At 33.6% G+C, this 17,080-nt stretch overlaps 1 protein-coding gene and 1 long non-coding RNA gene across 4 annotated transcripts in view; one reads left to right on the forward strand and one right to left on the reverse strand.

Annotated features, from left to right (window-relative positions):
* Positions 1 to 6,917, forward strand: part of LOC131945163 (uncharacterized) — a 10,176-nt gene extending 3,259 nt beyond the window's left edge. Inside the window, exons 4-8 of one of the 2 annotated variants that reach the window (XM_059306180.1) lie at positions 724 to 1,029; positions 1,513 to 1,650; positions 3,110 to 3,213; positions 3,756 to 3,953; positions 4,683 to 6,917. In XM_059306180.1, the coding sequence (XP_059162163.1) occupies positions 724 to 1,029; positions 1,513 to 1,650; positions 3,110 to 3,213; positions 3,756 to 3,953; positions 4,683 to 6,323 (2,387 nt within the window). In that variant the 3' untranslated portion in view covers positions 6,324 to 6,917. The remainder of the gene's footprint in view (positions 1 to 723; positions 1,030 to 1,512; positions 1,651 to 3,109; positions 3,214 to 3,755; positions 3,954 to 4,682) is intronic. The other variant, XM_059306181.1, reaches the window with a different exon arrangement.
* A 2,292-nt stretch (positions 6,918 to 9,209) lies between these two features.
* LOC131945161 (uncharacterized) lies at positions 9,210 to 16,521 on the reverse strand. Of its 2 annotated transcripts, XR_009387117.1 has the most exons (4): positions 10,801 to 16,521; positions 9,885 to 10,228; positions 9,616 to 9,685; positions 9,210 to 9,318 (listed from the first exon to the last, which is right to left on the reverse strand). It is a non-coding gene; the product is annotated as an uncharacterized LOC131945161 (long non-coding RNA). The 2 variants fall into 2 exon arrangements; XR_009387116.1 differs by lacking the exon at positions 10,801 to 16,521 and having other exon boundaries at positions 9,885 to 10,675.
* Between the last annotated feature and the right edge of the window lie 559 nt (positions 16,522 to 17,080).

The following is a 17,080-nucleotide window of genomic DNA, read 5'->3' on the forward strand; positions in this document are numbered from 1 at the left end:
CCTACCAGAAAGGCCCTTAATTGTTATGTAAGACAATTAAGTCATATCTTTTATCCTCCATATAGGCCGTTGACTTCGATTTCATCTTTTTTTTTCTTTTTGGATTTGCTTCCAAGAACAAACAACAAGGCAGCAGTTGTTTGATTTTGGAGTTTTCTTTTCTAGATGATCAGCTGTCATCAGCAATCGATCCTCATCTGCCAGGGATTTGAACTCGGGACTTTAACGACCAACCACACCGACTCCTAAGCAAATAATTTTTTCCTTCTTCGTTCTTATTTCTATTGTTTTAAGAGATTCCCTCGAACGCAATTAAGTATTTTGTGTCAACTTGTTATGCGCCATATAGACCGTTGACTCCGATTTCAGGCTGCTTTTCTTTTTGGATTTGCTTCCATAGCCTTTGTTTAACCAAGAACAAACAACAAGGCAGCAGTTGTTTGATTTTGGATTTGTCTCTCCTAGATGAGTGGCTTGAAACTCATCTGCCCGAGGGTTCGAACTTGGAATGGAGGAGTGGTCGAGTCGGTAAAAGCTCATGGTTGTTAAACACGAAACAGTCTCAAACCCTCAGGCAGATAAGGCTCGATCCCTTCCAACAATAAAAATTAAGAACGAAGAAGAAGAGTCGAAATGTTCTACAAACTAAAATTTAATTATTTAAAGTTAGTTAATTTTCATTATGAATATGTATTATATCTCCTTTCTTACTTTTCATATCAGATGCAAAGGATTTAGAGAAATTTAAGAAAAAAAAGAAATTTATAACCCTGAGCAACGAGAGAGAAATAATAAAAGCTGAAAAGGCGCTTAAAGATGTTTCAAAATTAATACGCAAAAAAGAAAAGAAAAACAAACTTAAAGTTACCAAAGTGTTCAGCGGTTTTAGCCTCCCATTCCCTACTGCAAGTTTTGGAGATATACTAAACATAATGCAAGAATACACCATTTTATTTTCTGAATTCTTACACAAACAAAACCCGGAAAATAATGTAGAATATTGCAATACAAAATTGATCCCCGAAAAAGGTAAGAAACGGGTATTCTTGTTAACCTTGCAAATTATATATATGATATATATATATATATATATATATATATATATATATATGTGTGTGTGTGTGTGTGTGTGTGTGTGTGTGTGTGTGTGTGTGTGTGTGTGTGTGTGTGTGTGTGTGTGTGTGAAACTGTATATATATATATATATATATATATATATATATATATATATATATATATATATATATATATATATATATATATATATATATATATATGTATATTTATATTTAAATATATATATATAACATCGTAATATATATATATATATAATATCTTTCTTTGTATATATAACATCGATATTTTACAGACGTAGTTTTATATGTTGGTCAACAATTTACATCAAATTATTTCCATCTACATAATTGACACGATGATCCACACAATCATGTTTAATGTGCTTAGCATGTTAATGTACACACATAAAATACATCTATTTGCATCTGTGTTTAGAAAGTCAACAAGAGGCGGACACTGCTGTAGAAGAAAGCGAACACACCACAACGCTTGCCACCAATGCTTTAAACGTCCCTAAAGCTATTGTTGATCCACAGCTTTACATTGTGCGGGCCTGCTTACAGCCTGTTCAAGGTAATGTATATATGAGAAGAGAAAGTAGTATATATATATATATATATATATATATATATATATATATATATATATATATATATATATATATATATATACTAGCCGTCCCGGCCAGGCCCTGCTCTGGCTTCTGTGAAAAACCTTCCTGTTAAAGACCATTACCTGTGTGTTTGGTAATCATCATAAACCCGGCATTGCCCACCCAAACCACAACCAACCAAAACCAAAACAACAAAACGCAAACATAACGCTAACACAATTACAAATACAAATGAAAACAAAAACCTAACAACAAACCCAACCACAACCACAAACACCAATACAAACACAAAGAAAAAACAAACAAAAAAGCAAACGAAAACAAAAACCTAACAACAAACCCAACCACAACCACAAACACCAATACCAACACACACAAAAACGAAAAAGCAAACGAAAACAAACCAAATCCAAACGCAAAACCAACCAAAAACACAAATACAAACCCAAAGAAAAAAACACAAACAAAAACGAAAAAAGAAAGAACAAAAACGAACCAAATCAAACCGCAACCACTAACGCAGACCCAACCTAAACACTAACGCGAACATAAACGCAAAGTGCTCACAGTCAAGCCCGGGGCGGAATCGCCTGTTTTAGCTTAATAAACGACTATAGTACCCCAACTTATTCATATTCTTTTGCACTCAATTAAACGAACGCGCCTGTTTCAATTTAATGAACTATTATAATACTCCAAGCTTATCCGTAAAATACCTACAACATTTGCACTTGATCAATCCCCGCTAATTATGTAATTATTTTTTTCCCAACACCAAAACAAAGTAATAAAAAGTAAATTCTTTTCCACTAATGCAATGGTTTTATAAAGGAAAGTAATTGTGTTTCCTAATTTATCAAAGGGAAGTAAGTGCTCTAGGACTAAATAAAGACATAATTAGAATTTTTGTAAAAGATGATATTTTTTAAAACTTTTGTTTAATGACCATGCCGAAAATTATTACTTTCAGTTTGATAAATGAAAATTATTTCCCAAAACTTTCAATATTAATTTTTTAACTCATAAATTTAGACCATAAGGACTGTAATAATCTAACACTTAAATCCATCGAAGTATGTCAACGACAAACTTATTACAAACATACAGAATTGAGCTTTATATTATATATATATATATATATATATATATATATATATATATATATATATATATATATATATATATATATATATATATATATATATATATATATATATATATATATATATATATATATATATATATATACATATATATATATATATATGTGTGTGTGTATGTGTGTATGAACCATGCAGACAGAGCCCTCAATGCGAGCTATATATATATATATATATATATATATATATATATATATATATATATATATATATATATATATACATACAGTAATTTTGTCAGTAATTTTGTCATTTTCAGCAGACGGAACAGATACTAAAGTTTACTCAGCCGACTCTATCTCAAAAATGGAACACCTCTTTAGCAGCGAGACATACTATTTAACATCTGCTCACAAATTAGAGGTTAGCACTCAGGAATCTTAGAGAAATAGAAATGTTAACAGAGACGTGACGATTCGTTCCGTCGCCATAGCAAACTGTCAATTATATATATATATATATATATATATATATATATATATATATATATATATATATATATATATATAAAGTTATTAGTTATAGATCAGCTATGGTAAAGTTCTTGGTTGACCGAATGGTCCAGAGTTCAAATCCACAAGGCAGATTAGGTTCGGACGCTGGTGACAGCATCCCTTCACGTAGAGAACCATCAAAAATCTGCTGCCTTGTAGTTTGTTTATGCATGGACAAAGGCTATAGAAGCTAATTCAGAATGAAAAGCAAGCTGAAGTCAACGGACCATAGGGCGCGTAACATGTTGACACGTAATACTTAATTGTGTTGTAGGAAATCTGGTCCAAATTTCAAATTAAGAACTAATAAGTATGTTTTTTATTCTTTTTTTTTTTAACACGGACTGTTTATAATAGTAATGAGCTTTTTTTTTTTTAATTTAAGCCTATATAAAGTATGTTTTGTTACAGGAGTATTTAGAAAATAAAGAATTTTCGCATGAAAGGAGACTGCAGATTGAAGGAAAAGAGCTACTTGATAAAATCAGAAAGGATTCGGATACAACTGAAGAAATCATAAAGCAACTTGACTTCATCAATTATCTAGAGCGGTCAGACAATATTCTGTTATGTACCAACCCTTTGGAAAAAGTGACAGCATTTCTAGAAGTAAGTGTAGGCTAGAAGCTATATCTATTCCCTCTGTGCTGAACGTTTGCTGGGGCGACACTTGCTCGAAAGCAGTTGACACTAATTTCCTTTTTTTTTAATGAAAATTTGCTTCATTGGTCAATTGTACCAAACAAAATTTATGCTGCGCGCTTTATAAAATAAAACGAAAACTATATGATCCATTTTCAAAAGATTTTATTTAACTTGCTTACTTTGCATGTCTGTCCATCTGTAGTTCTTTTGTCGTGCTTCTTCATGGGTTGAAACTGCCGAGCGAAATTTCGAGCACTTTTAACAGATCTATTTGTTTTAAACTTGTCACGTTGATCAAGATCTAATGACATAGCAGTATGATATCAAATTTGATTTAGTTGGATACCTGATTTATTTTTATAATGAATTAATTCGAATTTCCTATATAAGTTCTATTTATCGCGCTTTTAATTGCGCATTTTTCATGTTCATTTGATGCGAAACAGTTTTTAGTCATGCAACTCCATTGTAATAAAATGTGTAATAAAAATTTTAATGTACTAAAAAATGCATGAAAAACGTTATAATAACATGTTTTTATCTAATTATGCACTATAAAGAAGAAAATAAATGATTTTCTTTGAATATAATAATGAACTACTACTTTAATAATTAAAAATAAAAGCGTGGGTCGCTATATTGAATACTTTACTAGAATTTAAGAAGTTTTATTTGGTATAATCTCATTTTCAGGACCTGACTACTACCATACCAGGAGGCAAGCATTTAGATCTTATTTTAATGGGCAAAACAGGCCATGGTAAAAGTGCTACTGGAAATTGCATCTTAAACGAAAAGCGATTCCCAACATCAACAGATACTACCTCACAAACAGTCGATATTCAGGTGGAGAAAGCTGAAATCGATGGAAGATTGATAAGAATTGTAGATACTCCCGGCATATGGGACACAAACATAAATTATAAAAAACTTTTAGCCCACAAAGAGTCACACGAGGTAGATAACGAAATAAATGATGAAGCCTTGGAACTTGTTGCAAAAACGTTTGCCGAAGCTGTCGCTAAGTTCCAAAAGGGGTTCCATGCATTTTTACTGATATATAGATTTAATGAAAAAATGACGAAGGAAAATATTCAAGCAATTCAGTTTCTGAAAGAAGTTTTGGGGAAAGACGTTATAAAATATTACGGAATTTGTATTATTACGTTTGGGGATAATTTCAAAACTTCCGAAGATGCTGTTAAGGGCAGTTTCGATGATTGGTTGAAAAGGCAGACAAAGTATGCAAAACAACTTTTTGAGGAATGCAATTATAGATGCGTTCTGTTTGATAATTCTACAAAAGATGAAAAAATTAAAAAACTTCAAGTCATTAAATTGGTCTCTTTAATCGACGAATTGAGCAAAGGAGGGGAACGTACGTATGACAAAAAAATATTTCAAGAAGCTCAAGAGAAACGAATGGCAATTATTAAAAATAAGATTATTCCCAAAGTTGATAAACAAAAGATAAAGAAAATAAGGAAAGATTTAGAAAAATACAAACCAGGTAATACAAAACATCAGGGGGAAGTACAACGACTGATAAATGAAGCATCATCATTAATTGAGACTGATTTTAAACCAAATGATCCTAGAATAGAACCACTTATATTCTCATCTCTAACTTTATTTGAGGATATAGAACTACACAGTAGAAATGGAGACAATTCAGGAGAAGATAAGCCAGTTATAACTCAAGATAAAGACGAGCTGGAGAAGGAAGTGGCTGGGGAAATACAAAAAACAATACGTCGAAAATGTTTTCCCGGTGAGGTCTTTGTTCTAACTGAGAACATGGAACACAAACCTATGAACAAATTGAAAGTGGGTGAGAGAGTCCTCACGATGAACTTATCCGGACTTTTAACATACGAGAAGGTGTTTATGTTTGGACATAGAGATCCGCTGTGCAAGAGTGAGTTCATCACCTTGAAAACTGAGGCTCACGTCATATCCGTGTCTCCTGATCACTTCGTTTACTGTCGGGTTATAGACGAAGAGTTATTCCTACCTGCGAGGGAGATACAGTTGGGGTATTCTCTGTTGACGGTTACGGACAACGGCGTAGTAGCCTCCCTTGTAACTGAAATTCTCGTGGAGAAAAAAGAAGGATTGTTCGCTCCTTTTACCACGAGCGGCACCATCGTCGTCAACGGTCTGGTCATGTCGTGCTACGTGGACGTCTTCCGGCATAACGTCTGTCATAACTTGCTGGCTCCGGTTCGGCTTTTGTATCGTGTGTCACCTCGTGCCCTGGCATTCGTCAACGGGTCATCTGCTGACTGCCTCGTTCCACCATGGGTTCTGTTGGCGTTGAAATTCTTAGAATGAAACCGCTCCGATTCGTAAACAGGATAGAAATTCTTAGAATAAAACCGCTCCAGTTCGTAAACAGGATAGAAATTCTTAGAATAAAACCGCTCCAGTTCGTAAACAGGATATTTTCCGAATCGTGTTGAGCCATTAAAGAATAAACCGCGAATGACTGAAAAATGAATAACAAGAACGATAAAATCTACGCAAAATGAATGCTGCAAAGGAAGCGATAATTTTTCAATTTCTTACACGTATTCGTAGATGTGTTTGTTTACTGTACTATTTAAACTGTTACGTCTACAATAAAAATCAAACTGATTAATGCAATAAGGTTTTTGAAATACTAATGGGCACAAAATGATTAAATGTGCGCGATCATACAACTATTATGATTTGTATTCCTTTTTTAATGTATTTCGGACATAAACATTTACATTTACATGCATTATGTATATTTTAATTTACAATAAATGCTAAGATTAGATGAGTTTATTAAAAGATTTCGCAACAACTGAAAACATGTAGGCCTATTTATGCAACTATTTTAAATAGTACACCTACACTCAAGGTGTGGACTGGCGCTGCCTAACCACCCCGGGAAATTTAAAAAAAGGGCCCTTAACCCCAGATTGAAATTTTCATTCTGCATTTTTTTAAGCTGAGTTGTACGCCTTGGTACGGAGAAATCGAAATGTTAAAATGTAGAAATACCAACATATTTTTTTTTAAGAAATCAAATCAAATAATTAAAAATAAAAAGCACAATTCCTGGAAGGCCGCCTAGATCTCTCATGGAAACCGGGATTTTCCCCGGTAGTCCAGTCCACCCCTGATTACACTGCATAATATTCTCCAAAATGTTAGTTAATATGTTTATATTTATTATTCCTGTGCTTAGTGTAACATCTGAGCTGTCAGGAATTAAAATATTGAATATAGGCTATAAATAAATTATGTTTAATTTACACACTTTAATTTGCATGTAAAAAGAGGCAACTTTTTTACAATTTGTTTTTACTTGTTATTGTAATACATATTACAATCATCTATAAGTTATTGCATTGAACACATTGAAGGATTCTAGTTCTAGTTCTATTATTTTTCTAATTTAGGAGTTTGAACTGGCAACTGAATGTAATTAGTGCACAATATAGAAGAACGAACAAATGTATATATTAACTTGCTTCTATTGTTTTTTTTACTGTTTGTTTTTGCTTGTTATTGTAATACATATTACAATCATCTATAAGTTATTGCATTGAACACATTGAAGGATTCTAGTTCTAGTTCTATTATTTTTCTAATTTAGGAGTTTGAACTGGCAACTGAATGTAATTAGTGCACAATATAGAAGAACGAACAAATGTATATATTAACTTGCTTCTATTGTTTTTTTACTGTTTGTTTTTACTTGTTATTGTAATACATATTACAATCAGCTATAATTTATTGCATTGAACACATTGAAGGATTCTAGTTCTATTTTTTTTTATTTAGGAGTTTGAACTGGCAACTGAATGTAATACACCAGTGCACAATATAGAAGAATGAACAAATTTATAAATAAACTTTTTTTTACAGTTTGTTTTTGCTTGTTATTGTAATACATATTACAATGTTGATAAACTATTCAACTGTTAGCTTTTTGAGATTTATTATATTTTATTTTGTTCACAAATAACAAAACAATAACAATTTAAATCTCAAAAGGTAAAAAAAAAATTGGTTAGGTGTAACCATACTAAAGCTATTAGCAGGGTGGTTTGTCTATAAACTTAAAGCATGTGAGCTCAATGATGAAAAATCAGCCTCGGGAATATATTCTCTGTAAGTGAATTTGGTACATCTAGTAGCTTGTCATCACTAAAATTGAGTTACCTGACCCCGATTAGCTTGTGTAGTCGATGAAATCAGCCACTATAAACAGAATAAAGTAGAGTTCACCACTCTAGGGTCTCCTGATCAAGAGAATTTTTTTTAATCTTTAAGTTCTCTTTCAAACCTGGTGGTCTATAAGGCAAGTGAAAAACAGTTCACTTGTTTCTTGACCTCGGCATATGAAGAGATAGATGGGCACCTAAGTTAGGGAAAGTAATAGTGGGCATAGTGCTGATCACACTGAGTTGGGTGGACAGTCTGCTGACTTGAACCCGGATTCAAACTCTTGCAGGTTAGCAGTCCAGCTCTCTACCGCTAGACCACTCCGTCCCCCTTTATTAAATATTTTATTCTATATTTATTAAGTTATCTTGGTATATATATTGAATGAATGTACCACACCACTACAATCAACCTGCTATGTTCCTTAAACACACTAGCATGACAGCTATCAATGCAAACATTAATCTTTAATGTCTTATGTGACAAATTAGTCTCAAGCCTTGATAGTTTCTTTTGCCAATGTAGCACATAAGGGTATATGAAAAACTGACAGGACAGCAATATTCCTGGCATTAAAGAGATGCTTGAATGCATTGATCAAGAAAAGCAGTAACCAACTACTGTAGAAAAATTGCCAGCTATTAAATTTATGAACATTAGCTTTCCAAAAAGACACAAGATTTCATCATTTTGATAACTTATTTGGTAACTTCTTGCTAATCCTGATTAAGGTTATCATGTTAAGTATTAGGGGATTATTATTTTATAGGATAAGGGTAGTACTGAAAGCATATTTTTAGTAGAACACATCAGATTTAGTAGTTGTCCTAAAAAAGTGGATTATAATTATAAACATTTTACAATGATTCTCCATTACATTACTGTTAGGCTACAATTCTTGGATTTTTGCAACAGATGTGATTTAAATTTGCCATCCATGAGCTGCTAATTAAGAGCCAACATTAGCTAATTAACAATGACAGACATTTACAATACTGAAATGCAATAAATCACAATTGAGCTGTTCTTTGAAATGAGCTTTATTCAAGTAAATAAAACAAGTCACTTTAACACACATAGCTTCCAAAACCTGTTTGTCACTGTGAGCCTTTAAATGTTTGCTGGTGACCTGTTAAAAAATAAGATGAAATTGACCTTACATAAAACCAACTAGTGTGGATATAAAATAATCTGATGCTTATCATTATACTAGGAACCTTATCAGACTCCTAAAAAAATTATCCAGTAAAGATTTGAATCTTGCTTACCAACACAACATTATATCATAGATTAGCCTACAAGTTTTGGCTACTTCTGAAGTAGACATTATAGAGTTATTAAAATTTGGTCTGTGAAATTGTTTATCTTTTACATCTCTAGGATTAACTGTTAATGTTAAGTTCAAAACCAATTTATTTTTAAATACCTGATTAAAATATAATGATGGTAGTCCCAATTAATGCATTACTGTTAGAACCTTGTAATTTTGAGTGCACCTGATGAATAAAAAAAAATGTTTGTTTAGTAAATGGCAAACTACTAGAATGAATAATCACCCCATGCACATGACTTAATATTAAGAGACTCAACAATAGTGGTGATTGAGAATTGATACAGGCTAATTCTCATATGTTAACTAATAAAAAAATAAACCCAACATATAAATAATATAATGTAATTTTATAAACTACCCACCATTTTGGATTCACCAGAGCCATACTGATCTTGGCTGCTTTTTAATTGTAGATTCTATGGACCGTACTTCTTAGTATGTGGCAGAACATGGTGTCCATCAGCAAAGTATGAAGTGTGGCCGCTGTTAATATTTAAGTAGAGGTAACAGTTGTAAGTTGTAAGTTCATCATCATCATTCCTTTGTGGCCGCTGGGGAGCAAAGGGCTGCAACCACACATTCTCCATCGGACTCGGTTTTGGGCTGCCCCCTTTATCTGTGCCCATGTGTGCCCAGCTGCTTTAGCCTCTTCTTCAACCGTTCTTCTCCATGTCTTCCTTGTAAGCAGGTTATCCTCATCACAAAACTGTCAAACAGAAAGAAGAAATGTACCATAGGTCAAGCAGAAACTTAGGCAGGAATCATTTAAAAACCAGATGAGGGGGTCACATGTCACAGTTAGTCAGTCAAGCAATAGCATCAATCTAGGGACAAGAATTTTTCTAAGGTTATTGTCAAGCAACAGTTTTGAGCATAGATAAGATAGTTATGTTACAGTAGAGGAGATCAAGATATACAGGTGAATAGGATTTTAGACACAAGTTCAGGATAGTATTAGTTAGAATCTTTTAACTATGTCCAAATCAATTTACTCCTAATTCTAAGTTTATTATGTGTATCCCACAAGAAAAATATGTCATGAATAACAAAAGAAAGTCCATCCCTAACATGATAAACTAACAGTATACATATAATATATATATATATATATATATATATATATATATATATATATATATATATATATATATATATATATATATATATATATATATATATATATATATATATATATATATATATATATATATGTATGTATATATATATAATTTTATATTTAAGTTTAATTTAAACCTACCCTCACTCCACAATACCCACCTGAACTGGATAAGAAGACAGCCACACCTTTACATCACCTGGTAATGGAAGGGAGGGGGAGAGAAGAAGAGAGATTCCAGACAGTTGTAGTAACACAAGATTAGGCAGTAGTTTAGAAATAGGTCAATACTGAGAGATTTAGATTAGCACAGGATTACAGACCAATAGCTAGCCATTGGTCAAGTAGTTGGAGCAGGTAGGAACCAATAGAATGTCTAAACCAATGACCAGTAAGGTTCAGTTGAGGTTTAATAGTTGAGTTTCAATGGGAAGATGGCAGTTGACACATCTTCACAATATATCACATTGTCAAAAAACTTTTGTGATGGGACATCAAATTGATTGACATTTTTTTTCCAATGTTGCACAGAATTTCAAAGATAAGCAGTGGCAAGTACTTTATAAGTAGCTACATAAGACAATGTCAATATGATCAATTTCAAATTTCAGCAAATTCAAAGAGAATAAAGCAAAAATTGGATGGAAAAAAAGTCAATTAAACTGATTAATCAAGATGAATTATTTGTTTGTTTGTTATTTGGTGATTAATTTTAACAATAACAATAAGGTAGTACTGTTTTAGATTTTTAACCTTAACTACAGTTTTTTTTTTCTTACAATCATGTACAAAAAATAGGATTTCTTTGTGTATACAATTCCATTATAACTGGGGTCAAACCCATTAACTTCAGCTGTTACAAATAAATCAATACAGCAAAAAACTAAGCACAGTTATGCTGGTGGTTGATGGAATGACAGGTAATAACCGGACGGTGATGAATGGGTGTTTTCCCAGTCGGTTTGACACCCGACCATGATTAATTGCCACAAGTGCTGGCTCCCCTGCTGCTCTGGCAAGTGAGGCTCTGCTCTGTTATGCCAATGTGAGGTGATTTATCGCCCTGGAATTTCTTTGTCTTCCAGGAAGGTGAGGTGAGCCCTGGGATTTCTTAGTCTTCACCCAACCCCTGTAAAAGTAATTGCTTTTCTTCTACACTGTGGTCAAGTCATTACTTTTTATCTGGATACCATCTGTTTTGCAGGAGACAGTCTGACTCTACACCTAAGCCAGCCAAAAGTATAAATTAACACGAGAATTTGTTCTAAACCACTTCGGCTTAGGACTGCAGACCACCAACACATCCACCTAAACAACCACAGACCGCATACTTTGTGAGTGTTTACTGAACTTAAGGAATAAAAATTAAAGTTAAGGTTAATTTATTTATTTTTGTTTTAAAGGAACTAACCCCACTAAAAAGTTTCTGATTATACCCTTTAAATAAATAAATATTTTTTTATAAAAAATGTATTCACTTTAATTTTGTATTGTACAACCGACCCAAACTCTAGACCACTACTAGAATAGGCTTATACCCTTTTTTAAAATCTTTTTCTAAATAAGTAGTCAAATGCTTGCGCTTTACTTTTAAGTTTACATCGGACCCAACTATACAGCCAACCAGCTGCCCCAACCACTAAACAACCCATTGAGCTATCCACCTAACCGATCCAACCGCCTACAGCTACACCACTACGGATCTAACTCAACCCGGCTTAGACGTTCAAACCAACCCTGAGGTAAGTTCAATATGTGAATTTAAAATATTTAAATTAATATATTTTTGTTTTAAAGTTGTCAAATGTATTTACTTAATTATTTTTATTTTTTATTTATTTATTTTTTATTCCACAGCCAGCGACCCACTCATCCAGCCGAGCCAACCATTAGACAGTTCGTCAATAATAGAAGCCACCCATCCAGCTTTGACCCGTTACAAGTGCGAGATCTGTGACCATGTATTCACCCGCAAAGACGCTTTCATACGCCATTAAGATACGGCACACGGACAACAAAGACATCCCTGTGTAAAGTGTGAAAGTATTTACACGACTTGACAATTTAACAAGACACTATACCATAGCGCACTCTTTCGCGAGTTTTATGTGTAGCAAGTTATGGCCCACCATTAGGCAGCTGAACAGACATGAGTCAGGGTGCAATGGGGGCAAACCCGTAGAAAGGTATAAAAGAGGGATTTATCATACACAGAAAACAATCAGGGAGTTTTTAACATCGTATAGGGTAGATGTAAATACAAACTTTGTTTATCCCTTCAGCGCAACGTATGATTTTGAATGCTTTTTCGATCAGTCAGAGTTATCCGAGTTAGGTAGTGTTACAACAAGTATAGCAAAGCACATGCTTTTGTCTTGTTTGATAGCTGCTAACGTATACGGGTTCGAAGAACCAATTAATACATTTGTTGATTCAGTCTTTTCTTTGGATTTATCCGGATGCGGTGTTTTCAAGAGTTTAGCTAAGTCAATGTTTTAATAAACTTTATTACTCCAACAAGTGTTCCATACCTGTGTACCACTGATATGTTTTGGCTTTTAAAATAACACATGATTATTATAATTAAATACAAGTCCAACTACTTTGTTCTGGTGCAACGAGTGCATAATTAATAATTTATGCATCTTCTGATTTTAAAGTGTTGATTGAACTAAATGATTTTATAAAATCAATTGTTTTAAATTATTTAATTTTTATGAGTCATTTTAAAACCCATTTTATTAAAAAAAAATTGTACATGTGAAAAAACTACAAAAGGCATCAAACAGCAAAAGAGATCAGAAAAAGTTCAGATAACCTGATTCTCTGAATTATACAACTGCATACAGTAAGGACACAAAAGTCAAGAAGAAATTCCATTTTTAAAAAAAATTCCATTTTAAAAACTAGATGGTTATAGTTGTAAAGAACAGTTTGAGTGAAATCGGACTACACATACATGTTGGACCAAGACAAATTCTACAGGAAGCCAAATGATATTTTTGATACCCTTTCAATCAGTGAGCAAATTAGTGAATGAAAGATGAAAGAGGTGGAATGTTTGTACATAATGACCTATTGCGTCAATCTACTCCTTTCCTACAGTATCTCGCCACAAGATGCAGGCAGCTCAGGTTTTGAAGACCGTTATTGGCCTTGTACTCTCTCTGATTGTGCTGACGACTTGGAGGTCCATCGGATTGCACCGTCTCTTATGGAAATTCAGCATGGACTTCAAGAGGATTTAGACCGGATATGGCAGTTTAAGATGAACCCTGAGAAGACCTGAGTCTACATCAACAACAATAACCGACCTACCCTTGCCAAACGTTTATGCAATAGCAGAAGAGGCTTATCCTGAAGGATGGCGTGCTGTATCGGTCTACAATTGAACCCAGTAATGCAAGTGGTTCTGGCAGAAAAGTACTGACGCCAAGCCTTAGGATTGGGCCACGAGCCCAACAGTCGGGGCTGGGATGTTGTCTGCAAAGTGGCTGTTAATGGCCGAACATGGAGCATGATGTCCGTCAACGCTGTATGAAGTATGAGACTAGTGTCAACATGCGAAACTACTGGCAGTTAAAGTACACCAGCCTCCGGGACATTTGCTAGCTACACTTCCACTCTAAGTGGTGGCTTTAGATTTTAGGGTGGTTGAAAAATCATGTACAACGCCATATAACCCCAGAGGGAATGGTCAGGCAGAGAGATTCAATATCATGATGCATGACCTCTATATGATGTTCAAATCGATAGTGAAGGAAACCACTATGCAAGGGAAGAGATACTAGAAACAGGTGAATACGACACCACGGACAACATATTCCATCATGTTTCAAGAATAGAGAAAGACAAACCCTAATCATGTTGACCTTGCTAGACCTAGGCACACAAGATTATTGAATACCTTATTCTATGTAAGGCTAAGTTCTAGTATAGTCACCAGAAACATCTCATTGAGCTAAAAACTCTTAAAAGCTTCTCGTGAGAATGAAATGAATTGCTATTAAATATTATAAAAAAGAAAAAGGGTAAAGCTAATATAATATGGGGATTGGCTCTATAATGTCCAGGAAATTGATTATGTAATTGAAATATTGCAGACAGATGTGAAAGAAGTTCTAAAGATGGACTAAAGGTCAGAGGATTATAAACATTTGAGAATGGTGGAATTAAATGTTCATAAACCAGATGGACTAAAGGTCAGAAGATTATAAACATTTGAGAATGGTGGAATTAAATGTTCATAAACCAGATGGACTAAAGGTCAGAAGATTAAACATTTGAGAATGGTGGAATTAAATGTTCATAAACCAGATGGACTAAAGGTCAGAAGATTAAACATTTGAGAATGGTGGAATTAAATGTTCATAAACCAGATGGACTAAAGGTCAGAAGATTAAACATTTGAGATTGTTGGAATTAAGTGCTCATAAACCAGATGGACTAAAGGTCAGAAGATTAAACATTTAAGAATAGTGGAATTAAATGTTCATAAACCAGATGGACTAAAGGTCAGAAGATTTAACATTTGAGAATGTTGGAATTAAGTGCTCATAAACCAGATGGACTAAAGGTCAGAAGATTCAACATTTAAGAATAGTGGAATTAGAATGTTCATAAATCAGATCTATTCCTCAGCAGCTTTGCATGATGAGTCAGGATGATGTAGATTGCAAGTCTGAAAAACAGTAGATCGACACTGCTGTTAAAATATTAGCAGTATTTGTAAATCCATTAAAATGTTGCATGTCAACATGAAACTTTTCTCTTAGAAAGTTGTATATTACATATTGACATGTGCCTGGGTTTTTTTTCATTCCTCCACAAAAGGTTTACAAACCTAATGAACATGCGCAACTTTTCTCTGATTATATTAGGAAGATTTGTATATTGCATTTAAATGTTATACATTGAGGAATATATTATTAAAATAAGTGTTAGATTTTCAGACAAACAACTCATCTCTGACCAATGAATTCAATATGACCTGTGCATTGCAATAGCAACGTTTTCAATAGATTGTTTCATTAAAGATTTTTAAAATCTTGATGAACACAGCACTGTGTCAACTACTGAAATAAATTAGAATGTTTTAAAAGAATGCAAGGGAGTATAAACATTTTGAAAGTGTTATGCAACAACCAGAGAAGTCAAGCTGCATGAAATGAATGGTTTTCAAACCATCAACTAGAATGGTGTGCATTTAATGGTCACTCATTGAGAGCAGATATGGAAAGAAAAGCATAGTCAACTATGAGCAAAATGGTGTTGGAACAACAGGAGCATTAGAGCCCGTAAGAAATTATATATATATAAAAAAGGAAAAGTATGGGATAAAATTAATTGTTTAAGTGAAGGAAGCTCCAAAAAATTATTTCTGTATTAAAAATTATTTCTGCATTACCATTGGATAAATAATGCCTTCTAAAACATTCAAGCTTATTATATCTGTAGCAAGATAGGCCTCTGGTAAAATAACACACAGGATGATTCTATCCAATGGACTAAAACATTGTTCTAAACAATGTTACCAATGCAGCTACAGAATTGTATTCAGCTTAAAAGCTAAGAAGTAGGAATGTCCAAAAGCCAATGGGACATAAGATTAATAAACAATGTAAACAAATGCAAATATAAATATTTAGAAAGAGGAAGATAGCAAGTTAAAAAGGAGCAGGTAAACTTCCACAATTAGCAATAAAGAGAATACAAGGATGTCATGGTGGTGCTATTTTATTGGGAAAAATAGCAAAGATTATTACCTTAGGGTGAAGCTACGGCCGAGAGAATTAGTTTAGTTGAATGCTATCTTTGTTATCATGTGGAAGTGGGTGTCTTTTTTTATTAAAGATACCAACTAGCAGTGGGACGGGGGGGGGGGGGGGGGGGTTGGACTCAGTTATAACTAACCTGGACAACTGTCAGAGAGATAAGTTAAAAGCTTATTATATCTGAATGGACAACTGTCAGAGAGATGAGGAGAGGCAGAAGTTAAAAGAAAATCAAGCTGAAGTACAACTAATGCTTGAATACATCAATAAAAAAATCTTTAAAGACAGAATCAGCCATGAAACTAATGTCAGCTTTACTGGATGTTGAGCTAAACCTGTCAGATTTAGGGGTTGATATTTTCAAAGACGCGATTTCTGTTTCTGGGGTAACAAAATACCTATTTAAAACACTTCCAGAAGACGTATCTTTTTCTTTGTGTTCTGAACTCGAGTCGGAGTTACATATGTGGGTTCAAGGCCTTTTGCGGAGAAAAAGGAATTGTAGTAGGAGAGTTTGTCCGGTGTGTGGGTAACCGGATGCATGTGCTGTTCCGCTCAGCAGGCAATATCATTTTTCATCAGGAACATCAGTTTGATATGCCAAACTTCAGAGAAAATATGATAGAAGAAATTAACGTTTACAGCCTAACAACATTTTATTATTGAA

Source organism: Physella acuta, unplaced genomic scaffold (assembly GCF_028476545.2).
Source record: "Physella acuta isolate Inbredline_101_S28 unplaced genomic scaffold, ASM2847654v3 ptg000529l, whole genome shotgun sequence".
NCBI classification, from domain to species: Eukaryota; Metazoa; Mollusca; class Gastropoda; family Physidae; genus Physella; species Physella acuta.